The sequence below is a fragment of the Mirounga angustirostris genome, unplaced genomic scaffold, assembly GCF_029215605.1.
Source record: "Mirounga angustirostris isolate CCGP_5_RB_7025 unplaced genomic scaffold, mMirAng1.0.hap1 SCAF_12, whole genome shotgun sequence".
NCBI lineage: Eukaryota > Metazoa > Chordata > Mammalia > Carnivora > Phocidae > Mirounga > Mirounga angustirostris.
In genome coordinates, this window is record NW_026991720.1 from 72,620,424 (window position 1) to 72,633,256 (window position 12,833).

Sequence of the window (12,833 nt, forward strand, 5' to 3'; positions counted from 1 at the left end):
CAGGGGCCGATGTGGGACTCAATCCCAGGACCCTGAGATTACGACCTGAGTCGAAGGCAGAAGCTTAACCAACTAAGTCACCCAGGTGCCCTCATAATGCATTTTGAATGGAAACATACTTATTATCCAAATCCAAACATTAGCATAGACTTGGCTTTTGTTTTTTCTGGGAAGATAAACCATCTACAAAGGAAGATTCTGATACATAATATGACACCTTATGGTTTATGGTACAGATGGTACAGAACTTAAAAATCCATTGGACCCTCTCAACCACCCTTTGAAGGAAGACAGATGTTTTTGGTCTCAACATACAGATGTGGAAACTGAGAAATAAGAACATGGAGTTTCAGATGCCTACCCAAGGTTGCCCAGCTGGTAAGACCAAGACGAAGAATTGTAGAGATCTCAGTTCACCTGACTCCATGTCCAGGGTGCTCTCTGCTGCATCTTTCTGGAAAAGGAGATGAGAAAGACGGCTGGATCTCCAATATCTGCGTGCATCTCTTAACAAACCTACTGGATTTTTTTTCTCAAGTCCACTAAGGTAGTGAAATCACTCCCTCTCAGTTTCCATATACACATAGATTCCATATGGATTCCATATTTATAAATTTGCCTACTCAGTAAAATTTATTTGTAACCCCCAAATCAATACTCATGAGCTTTCATGGTCATTCCTGGACACAAGTTAGAGCAGCAAAAAATTCAAATGACCCATCTTGCTCGTTCCTAGCTGAGGTCAAAAAGCATAACACTGTCTTCTTTTACAGCTCTCATAAACAAGTGTCCTTTTTGCAATCTATTTAGTGCCAGGTTTTTCACATTTTGGGGTTTTTTATTGGTGATTTTACTGCTTAAAAGCACCCTCAAACATAGTGCTTAAGTGCTGTCTAATATTCCAAAGTACAAGAAAGTTCTTATATGCTTTAGGGAGAAAACACATGTGTTAGATAAGCTTTGCTCAGGCATGAGTTATAGTGCTATTGGCCTTGAATTCAATGTTAATGAATCAACGATAAATAAGGTGTTAAACAGACATACACATAAAACAAGGTTATGTAGTCATTGACTGATGAAAATGTTATGGCCAGAAGTTTCCAGGAAACTAACTCTATTTATCCCAGGAGCAATGGGTCAGTACTAATTCAGTGTTCACTGTGATCTGATAGCATATAACTACCATGAATAATGAGAATTTACTGTATTTAGATACAACCTCGTATGTGTTGGTTTGAGGTACATTATCTCAATCCTTCAGGACCTATCTTGGCTCCCTGTCTTCTCCCCACAGTAAGGACAACTTGAGCTGCTCAATGTAGTACTTAAGGTTTGATTGGTGCTCCAATATCACTCTTTTCTCCAAAGTAAAGAATAAGTATGTTTCCCCGATTGCAGTTATTTGGGGGCTGGCTTAAAAGATGAACAATTTGTTTGATCACTTTAATTTTTTTTTTTTTTAAGATTTTATTTATTTGCAAGAGAGAGAATGAGAGACAGAGAGCATGAGAGGGGAAGGGTCAGGGGGAAAAGCAGACCCCCTGCCGAGCAGGGAGCCCGATGTGGGACTCGATCCAGGGACTCCAGGATCATGACCTGAGCCAAAGGCAGTCACTCAACCAACTGAGCCACCCAGGCGCCCTGTTTGATCACTTTATACATTTTCAAATTTATATTCCCTTCAACCAGAGAGGAGGCCTGCTGCTTTGATAGTGGAGAGAGTAGAAAAATCCTTTGTCCCAGACTATCAGAAATAACACCATAATAGTATGGTATATATAGTCACCTTCATGTTTTCTTAGAGAATCAGGAATCACTGAATTCCTTGTTTCTCAGTAGAATCATGAAAAACATAACTACCCTACATGAAGTAGCTAACACTTAAGAAAATTATTAATTTTTTTAGTCTCTACTAAAGGCTCCAAGTAAAGTAATAAGAAGGCATGAGGATCCTAGCAAAAGTGACAGCAGTGGTAATGTAAATCCATAACCACCTCTAAAATGTAAAGCAAAAATAGAACTATGTTTTTATAAAGATACTTATTTTTATGGCCAACACTAACATCAGTTGGGATCTGAGATCTAGACTTGGCTTTCATGAATAATACTCATAGTAAAACCAGGCATACTGTACCAGGTGCTTGATCTGCATTCTTTCACAATGATGTCTAATCCCAAATCTGCATGCCCCCAAACTGGTGTATTGCCTTTCCCACAGTGACCTCATGGAGGACTGGCTAGATAATTTTTGGGGCCCAGCACGAAGTAAAAATGTAATGCCCCTTGTTCAAAAATTAAGAATTTCAAGACAGTGACCACAGAATATTAAACCAGGGACAGGGCCCTTCTGAGCACAGGGCCTTGTGTGCAGCACAGGTCTCATGCCCATGAAGCCTGTCCTGCCCTTATGTCACAATGTCTTCCAAAAGCACAGATGTAGTGGGAATTGGGGAAAGGGGTGTTCTTATTTGTCCCTGTTGGCATGATTCATGTCTATGCCACCATGGAAGCATTGCAAATTTCTCTTGGCAACCTTAGTAACTTTGCTTCTAACAAAAATTTCAGAGGCATCTGTAGAAACAAAAGCAAATATATAAATACAAAAAGACAGGCTGCCAGTTGCTTGATATGTGACTGACAATAGCTGGGTTTTTTAAGTAAAACGTAAGACTGAGATGATTTTCTTTTTATTTGCCATTTTTCTCTTTGGAGAATCTTAAAAGTTTGATTCCTTTACTTCCTTAATACTCATATACTTTTGTTCTCTGAACAAACTGCATTTTTGTTCATCATTCTTTTGCAGCTTCATTTCTAAGGACACAGGGTTTCACTTGACTTGAGCTAAACTACCTACCACAAGGTGTTAGGACTCCCTTAATTCCTACTCTGTTCTCTGTCAAAGCGCTCTTAAATCCACAGGCATTGTGGTTCTACCTGGGGAAAATTTACCAGTTTCTTCCAATCCACTTTAGCATTTATGACTTTCTCCACTTCAGTGCCTGACAAGCTCGGTGGGGAGAGAAGCAACCTAAAAAGAGTAGGAAAATTTAGTTTTTGACGTTTTGCGTTGCTGAGCCATCCCTCCACTCAGGTCACAGTGTCTCCCGGGAATCCCTTTTATTACCCAACCAAGGAGCTCAGTGTCCTTAGGCTGATTGCCCTTTTCAGGGCAAGTGTTGAGAGCAATCAGATTATATTCACTGTAATGAAATGTCTTTGCAATTCAGTTTCCCTCTAGCAACCCTTCTCTCAGGACTCCTGCCACAGGCTCTTTGTCTTGCTATTTGTTTTTACTAGAGGGAGGTATTACTTGTCATCTCAACTGCCTGATGAGTCTTAGAATCAGCTATTTCCTCTTACATAGGCAACTATCTGTTTTGTATTCTTCCAGTAGAGTTGGATGTAATTGGATGGTTAGATAAAAACAAGTTATGTATTTTTCATAAGTATGGCTTATTTATTCCTGGTAACCATAAAACAACATAACCACTATGTGCATCAGATTAATTTGACTATAAATGTATTTAACTTCTATTCCAAACTCTGTGTATGTTTATTCTTCAGTTTATTTCTCTGGTAACAAATGTAGCCACTCACAACCTAACCAAAATTAGAAGGAGCTCTGCTAAACTAAGCTCAGATCTTTCTCACCTCCCACTCCCTATATACACACTTCAGATTAGACTGTTTTACCACACTTGGGCAACATTCAGCACTTTTCAAGGGCATCTGGGGTCATGACAGATTTTTTTCTAATAGTGAGCAAGGAAAGTTCACAATATTTTTCACAGCATAAAAACAAATACTCTTAAAAACTGGTCCTCTGCATTTGCTCTACGTTTTTTGTATTAGTCATCTATTGCTGTATAACAGGCCCCAAACGTAACATCTTAAAACAACAATAAGCATTATTTCAGTTAGTGTGGGTCAGGAAGTTGGGGGCAGCTTAGCTGGGTGATTCTGGCTTGGGGTCTCTCAATCAGGTTGCAATCAAGATGTTGGCCAGGAATGCAGTCACCTGAAGGCGTGGCTGGGGTTAAGGAAATCTGCTTTCAACATGGCTCTCTTACAAGAGCTGCCAGTTTGGTACTGGCTATTGATATCCTCCTATATTAACCATAGGGTTTTCCACATCTTCATAACATGGCAGCTGGCTTCCCCAGAGAAAGTGATCCAAGAGGGACAGCCAGAAGCTACAATGTCTTTTATGACTTTAACCTCAGAAATCACACACTATCATTTCTGCAAAATGTTACTGGAAACATAGGTCAGCCCTGCTCAGTGGCATGGGACCACAAAAAGGTATGAATGCTGGAAGACAAGAATCATTAGGGGCCATCTTAAGGGCTAGCTATCATCATGCTACTCTAACACATACAAAATATAAGTTCCTTGAATAAAGCATGTGACCAATCTAGTCATTGAAAAGGGGTATTTCCTATTATTTATTATTGAATTTGCATTCTTTGTTACACATTAGACTTGGGAGATATTGTTAGTGTAAACAATCGCTAGAAGTCTGATCAGCTATGGGCATGGGGATAAAATCCCCTTCCAGATAACTCTTGTGTCATTGTGCTATGCCAGGGAGTTCACTTTGGCTGGCTCTATATTCTTTGGTGTACCCTGTATTACTGTATGAGACCTTCCATTCGGACTTAAGGCAAGAGCTTAGATTCTGCTCTGAAGGGTAGCTGCTGAATTATTTTAAGTAGGGGAGAGGCTAGGTCATATTTGCATTTTATTAGGTTCATTGTTACCTGTGTACAGGATGAAGTGGTGGTGCAAAGGAAGACAGTGCAATACTGGAGATAGACCTGTTAAGAGTCTATTTCAGGGCACCTGGGTGGCTCAGTTGGTTAAGCGACTGCCTTCGGCTCAGGTCATGATCCTGGAGTCCCGGGATCGAGTCCCACGTTGGGCTCCCTGCTCAGCAGGGAGTCTGCTTCTCCCTCTGACCCTCCCCCCTCTCATGTGCTCTCTCTCTCTCATTCTCTCTGTCTCAAATAAATAAATAAAATCTTAAAAAAAAAAAGTCTATTTCAGAGAGTCCCTTTATCACAGGTGAAGTTTTACAGCTCTAAGCACTCACTACCATCACAAATTTCTTAATCAACTAGGCTGAAGTTCAACAAATTGAAAGAAAGGAAAAAAAAGAAAAGCTCTAATTTGTAGCATTTGCTAATTTCTGTGACATACATACTTCCAATATGGCCAGTGTCAAGCCACCAACATGATGTCATGGGATAGAGAGCTGGGAAGAGATGTGCAGAATTGGCCGGTATCACCTGGCTCCAGCATCCGCTTGGACCTTTGAGTTCTTAAAACAGAAGTAGTCAGGAGCAGGTTAGCAGCTCTAGGACATGAGGGACCAGTTAAGCCAAAGCCCATGTCCACATGGCCAGCAAGGGGGAAGGCAGGATTCCTAGACACCTGCTTATCCTAGAGGGGGCTGATAGGACCTGGGGGTCCTATCCTATGGCAAACTTCTGTTGCTACAATTCCCACCTGGACCTTCCAGATCACAGGAGTAGGTTCTGAGAGTGAAGGCAAGAAAAGGAACATGGGGGTAGAGGCAAAAATTATTTTTAAATTTAAGTGAATTATCTTGATTTATTTACTCTAAGTATCCTTTCAAACTGTTGAGAGTGAATCTTGGAGTGAGGCCACTAGTTATAACACAGTTAAAGTATCAATAATACCTTTTCTCTTAATGAGCAGCAGCTGTTACCTTTTTCCATAAAGTAAAACTCTGGAGACATGAAGATACATTCTTTCTACAGAGGATTTTAATGAACAAGGACCACTCAAAATTCCAATTACCAGATTCCTGCTAACAGTACCCAGTCACATCGGTTTTTCATACAAAATAAGGAAAATTTTCTCTTTTTCTCATCCACCATCTCATGTTCTTCCTCAGTATTTGCTTAAGAATTTGTTTTATAGGGGTGCCTGGGTGGCTCAGTCGTTAAGCGTCTGCCTTCGGCTCAGGTCATGATCCCGGGGTCCTGGGATCGAGCCCCACATCGGGCACCCTGCTCTGCGGGAAGCCTGCTTCTCTCCCTCCCCTGCTCCCCCTGCTTGTGTTCCCTCTCTCGCTGTGTCTCTGTCAAATAAATAAAAATCTTTTAAAAAAAAGAATTTGTTTTATAGAACAGTCTGAAGGTTGGCATATTTCCAAACAAAATACAACAAACCAACCCAAATTCCCCATTAAGATCAGATTTGGATATGAATACTAGGCAGGCTTCAGTTGTGCTTTTTCTACCCAAATTCCACAGCCCTTCTAAACTAGAGGGTGGGGAGACATCCAGCAGGTACAGGGGAATGACCTTCGCCTAGAAAGGTTCCTCCAATGTGGAGGAGGGGGAGCAAGGGGAGACTCGTAGGCTAACAGGTCAGTATATCTTAGGACTGAAGATATTTTCCTAATCGATGGAAATGGGACAGCTAATTAAGACCCGAGTCCTGTGGTTCTGTGACTTTGATTTACAGCTCTTCTGCAAGGGATCTTTCCTTTTTAGTTTTTCAGAAGACCTAACACAAGCTCTTCAAAATCCCTCCTAAAAGAGTTACTGTACACAGTATTTTGGAGACAACTTAGTAAGTTTTTATGCTTTTTTATAAAACTGAAGAAGAGTGACAGCAGGATAAAGAGAGGAAAGCAAAAAGCAAAAATGGAACTGACAAGCTGCACGTCTTTCCTCAAAATTAATCTCAAGCTATGTATTTTTTTTTTTAAAGATTTTACTTATTTGAGAGAGAACCCGCGTGCACACATGTGCACGGGGGGAGTGGCGGGGGGGGGCAGAGGGAGAGGAAGAGAGACAAACAGATTCTCTGCTGAGCAGGGAGCCTGACACAGGGCTCGATCCCAGGACCCTGAGATCATGACCTGAGCCAGTCAGACACTTAACCGACTAAGCCACCCAGGCGCCCCTCAAGCTATGTTTTTGGATTTTTTTAATGGAAACACCACAAAAGCAATGGTGTGGTCTTACTGCATCATATCAGGAGGTGAATGGTGTTGGTCTTATTATCGGTGATAAATTTGATCACTTGGTTAAAGCTGTGTCTGGCAAGTTTACCCACTATAAAGTTACTATTCTTCCCTTTGAAATTAACAAGTCATTTGTGGAGCAGAATTTTGAGACTAAGTATTTACAGGATATTTATCCCATTTTTCATCAAGCTTTCACCAACCAGCTTTAGTTCTATTGATGTTTTCCTAACTCCATCTTTTTTTTCTATATTTATTTCTTGGTATTTTACTCTAACAAACAGCTTTTCTTTCTTTCCATTTCTATCAGTATAGACACACAGAGTTTTGCTTTATTCAATAGCTTATAACCCATTACTGTTTATTTTGATGCTCAGATTGTCAGATTTGGTCAGTGGGAACCTCAAGCTGGCTCCTATGTAATTTGATAACTCCCCATCATTCTTTGAGTGTTTCCTTACTTTCTGGAAGAACAAGATATGCTGAGCTTGTCTTGTACTTTCCCTATCCCAGGACTGGAATCAGTTTTTTCTTGAAGGAAATCTGTTTTACAGTCTATTTTTATTTTTTATTTTTATTTTTATTTATTAAAGATTTTATTTATTTATTTGAGAGAGAGAATGAGATAGAGAGAGCATGAGAGTGGGGAGGGTCAGGGGGAGAAGCAGACTCCCTGCTGAGCAGGGAGCCCGATGTGGGACTCGATCCCAGGACTCCAGGATCATGACCTGAGCCGAAGGCAGTCGCTTAACCAACTGAGCCACCCAGGCACCCAATTTTTATTTATTTTTTAAAAAGATTTTATTTTATTTGACATAGAGACAGCGAGAGAGGAAACGCAAGCAGCGGGAATGGGAGAGGGAGAAGCAGGCTTCCTGCTGAGCAGGGAGCCCGATGTGGGGCTCAATCCCAGGACCCTGGGATCATGACCTGAGCCGAAGGCAGATGCTTAACGACTGGGCCACCCAGGTGCCCCTACGGTATATTTTTAAAAACAGTTCCTGGATAGTGTTTGTAAGTAATCTGTATTCATCATTTCTGGTTGGTAAATCAGTCTCTTTTGAATTTGATTAGCATGAAGGGATTCTCTAGCACATAGTCACCCTCAATGAACCTGTCCAACTGAGGGGCAGACTCTGAATTGTTAGCGTATTCAGCTGGGGATGTCCAACCTGAAGCAGCTTCAGATTTCTAGTGCAATGGATGGCTCTTCCATCTAAGGTGCTACCATAGAGCAGGGGTTCAGTGAGGAGTGCATGTGAGAACTATCCGAGAAGGCTGCAATCCAAAAAACTAAAAGCTCATCCCAAGCTTCAGAAATTTTAAGGTGACTTACCAATCAGGACCACCTCTCCTGGAAACCTCATGTTCTGAAGAGTAAGGAAAGGTCCTCCTACCTAACCATTTGAGAACTCTCAATTTTCAAGAACACAGACTATTAGAAAACTCCATTGATGAGGCAAATCTGGCACACCAACTTCACTCAGTGTTTTTTTGTGGAATGTTCAAACAGTCCAGTGAATTCCTAGGACTACTCTTAGAAATGGATGAAAGGTCTTGATGCTTCTGGAATAATAAATCCATGTTTTCTAATTCCTTTTCAATTGCTATCCTGTAGGGCTTTAAATGGGGCTGTATCTTTTTCAATTTACATATATTTGAGAAACATTTCTCAAAATATTTTATTTATTGATTTATTTATGTTGAGAGAGAGTGCACATGTGAGCGGGGGGAGGAGGAAGGGGAGAGAATCTTAAGCAGGCTCCACTCCCAGCACAGAGCCTGACATGGGGTTCAGTCTCATGGCCCTGAAATCATGACCTGAGCCAAAATCAAGAGTCAGAAACTGAACCAAGTAAGCCACCCAGGCGCCCCTTAAAATATTTTACCTTAAAGCATTGAGGAAAAGGATAGAAACAAAAACTTGTAAAAATACATCTTTTAATAAACACCAAGAAGTACAGTGCAGTTTCACTGAGGTTTTACATTGCAGCTTACAACAAACATTATTTCTTATAGTGTATAATTACAAGTAAAGTAAACTCAGAGTTGTTTTTTTTTTTTTTCTCTCATGGCTGGATAAACCAAATCTGGTGCATGATACCACATTTAAGGTTGTTTCAAGCTGGCTTCTGTAAAAGGCCCTTAACATTAATAACTTGCAGCAACAACAACAAAAAAATCCATATCCCCCATCACAATGATAGCCTGATGAGTGCTCAAAAATTACTAAAAAGAACTGTAAATACTTGTTTTCCTTTGATGGCCTTGAAGAATAGCTATTGAGAGCAAATCTGAAATATTAAAGACAATAAGGGAAACATCTGTTTCTTTTGCCTAATGTAGCCATAGTAAATACTAATTTGAGGCTACAGATTATGAAAAGACTGCAAAAGATGCTTACAGAAAAAGCTTCACATTTACATTTATGATCCCATGGACTAAAACCTGTCTAGTGTATTAATGGCTGAGTCAACTTTTCTTTAACATTGCTGATACTAAGAACAGGAAGATGGTAAATTCTTGACACTTCTGGACAAATTTAGTGAGAGTGAGGACTGATATTAATTAGCAAAGGAGGAAATTAATCTTAAAATTCTACCTGCCATTGTCTTGAAGTGATCAAGATTCAGCTACGTCTGAGAGGAGTAAAAAGGAATGGAACTGAAGGTAATCAGAAGCTGTAAATAAAAAACCCAGAGTTTTGCATGCTTTATACTGATGGCATTTAAAAATTCTACAACTGGATTTATTTGCTATATACATAAACCAGTGCTGTAATTAGGAAAAAAAGGAAAGTAGCACTTACATCCACAGAAGTACCAGAATCATATCCAGATTTGCAAAGAGGAATAATCTGTTTACCATGCAACTAGTGGTTTGTGAAATTTGTAATGGTTAATAAAACAATATCCTTATGAACATGATACTAATATATAGCAAATTAGACCAAGTAAGTCAGCAGCTCAAATTCATGAGGGTAAAGACCCAATATCCCTGAATTTCTAAGCATTCATCTCAGTGTTAATGCAAGTGCATCTAAATGTTACCCCATTAGAAGAGATTTTAAATACTCCTCCCTCTTCAATACATCATCATACTTTCAGAGGTGAAAAGGGAACAATTTAATTTCTTTACCACTTTTGCCCATTCTCATGAATCTGATATAGTGTTATTACAGTGTCTAGGCTAAGGTAAGTGCTAAAGGATTCAAAGAATTGAATTTCTAAGTTCCAGAATATTGCTGGTATTGTACAATAAGCCTGTCTGTCAGAAAGCCATGTTGAAATATATTCCTGGATCAATGATTGAGAAATTAAGACCAGCTGCCAATAAAGTCAGACTGTTTCCTATTGTTAGATAACAGTTTGATCTTCTTTGTTATATTAAAATTTCTTAGTGGATGGGACCGGATCTCATACTTCTTTCATGTATCCTCTATAGCACCCACTAAAGTGTGGAGCAAAGATATATGCTCAAGGAAATAATCAGTGACGAGGGCAGGAACTGAATCAAGAGTGAATGTGGTCATGGTGAAGCCATAACTTACTTCACTCATCATTCAAAAGGCAGTCCACCAGAATGAATCTCTGATGTTGTCAATGAAGAATAGATGCTTGTCCCCTACCACAGTCTCAAAGAGAATACACCACTTGGGCGGCCTCTTTCTTTCTCTTTGTCACTAAGAGATTATACAGGACCTTGAGTACTACTTGGTGGATGCTATCTGAAAAAAAAAAAAGGCTTTTCTGCCTCAGAGGGGAAGCACCGATCCATCACATGGCCCATTTTAACTCTAATAATACAATTTATAGAATCATTAACTTTTAAAATTATGTTAAATGGTATCCATACTAGTAGTTATTTAAAATGTTAGGCTTATTCTCTCTGACATCACTTAAAATGCATTTTATTTTTAAACACTGCCATGAGGTAGAAGATAAGGAACGCACAAAAGAAAAGTATCTTCAAAATATGAAACTCTGTTTTATATAATTAGCCCCGAGAGAGAAGTAAGAAAAGTTACAGCCTTAAGCTGGTAGACTGACTACTGTTAAAATATTACTCTTACCTGAAAGAAATTTCTTATATTTGAAATTGCCCTTTTTTCCCAGTGTAAGGTATTATAGAAAGAGGACAATACATATTCTAAAATACTCATAAAGATCATGTACAATAGCCTCTCTTAGTCTTCATTTTTTACTTTACCATGTTGCTCTAAATTACCTCAACTGAGACACAGGCCCTTTCCACTTGAATAACTGATTAGATATCAATATAGAGGTTAAAAATCTTTCTAGCATAAGAAGCAAGATAAAAGGAATGATTCACATTTAAAATAATGTACTTTTCATAAAACTAGCAGCACTTCATTCTACCAGGACATACAAATTTGGCTTCATTGACTGGTCAGAAACAAAGGAAAATGTATACGGGTCCTTGTACAAGGGAAATGTGAGGCTACAAGTTTTCTCTGAGAACTAACAATTTCCCCATTAGGTGGTGTGTGAAACTACTGGAATGTCAATTTCGATGGCAGAGAGGCGGGAGCGTGCTGAATAGGGCTGTGAGTAGGTATGCATACCGGGAGGATGGGAGTACAGTGGCTGCCAGAAAGGAGAAGGCAAAGATTTGCATGCACAGTACCAAATGAACAGCAGAAGGGAAGTCATATACAGGCCCCCAGCACTGGCCATAGTGACATACACTGCGTAGTCAAACGTAAAGACTGGCTCGAACTTCTTGTTCAGATGAATGTTATAAAAGATGACCCAGATGGAAGGGGAGAGGCTCACAGTACCTGCCAGGAAAAACAGCAGCCCGGCCACCAGGTGGCAGCCTGCACTATTGACCAGACACTTGGCCAGTTTGATGTTGGGCACTGAGGACCTGAAGGCCGTGTTGCACATTCCGATCAGGCAGAGCAGCAGGGCACCCATCGCAATCAGGATGCTGAGAGGCAGGGCAAACTGGAGGACCCGCAAGTCCAGCTGGTCAACTGATGAGTACCAAGTAGTGTCATACATCAGGCAGTCACTGCTCCCATCATATCGGGCACACTTCACCCACAGGCCAGTGTACACAGTCAGATTCTTCTCGTTTCTGTTGAATGTGATCAGTCGTAATTTCCTCCAGTTGGGAAGCAGAGTCCCCGCAAAGAGGCCTGCTACCGAGGCGATTCCACACAGGAAGGAGAGGACTGTGGCTGCATGGACATCCCGACAGCCCATGGCAGGTAGGCTTGTGCAGCACCGTCAGTCAGACTGGGGGGTGACACACAAGAGGACAAATCATGAGGGGGCAATAGGAGAGCAGAGCAGGAAGGGTGGTGCTGATTGGCAGCACAACTAATGATGTCAATGCAAAGAGGCAAAGTCTGTCCCTGGTTCCTACGTACAATATGAAGGCACATAAACACATGTGCCTGTGACCCCAGAGTGCAGGCACGCTCACATATGCTTGGTTACCAGTGGCCGGGCCAGGTAGCGACCAAAGAACTAAAGTCTTTGGACATGAGTATTTTACTTCCCAGCAAAGCAGAGGAACAATCAAAATAATTTCAAATCCTTTTAACATCACATATGAAAGTCTCTCAATTGTCAATAATCACTCATTCAACACACATCTACCAAATACTTTCATGTGTCAGCCACTCAAATATATAAGGTCAGAGTACTCATCAACCGTCAACAACACGCAACACAAATTCAGCCCCCCGTGCTCATGCAAATGGAAAATGAAACTAGCATGCAGCTGCGGTGAAGGTGGCTCATAAAAGACAAAGACGTAGAGAAAGAAGGATCACAGGACAGCAGACTGGCTGAGGGAGGAC

The 12,833-nt window shown here is 40.6% G+C and overlaps 1 protein-coding gene across 6 annotated transcripts in view; it reads right to left on the bottom strand.

The window, feature by feature from the left end:
- Positions 1-12,833, bottom strand: part of CLDN12 (claudin 12) — a 117,507-nt gene that overhangs the window by 98,279 nt on the left and 6,395 nt on the right. For 3 of the 6 annotated variants that reach the window (XM_064575301.1, XM_054505310.2, XM_064575300.1), the window contains exon 3: positions 11,802-12,264. In XM_064575301.1, coding sequence (XP_064431371.1) covers positions 11,802-12,231 — 430 coding nt within the window. In that variant the 5' untranslated portion in view covers positions 12,232-12,264. Of the gene's footprint in view, positions 1-361; positions 455-8,924; positions 12,265-12,833 lie in introns of those variants that run through there. The other 3 variants (XR_010406543.1, XR_010406542.1, XM_045864757.2) reach the window with 2 other exon arrangements.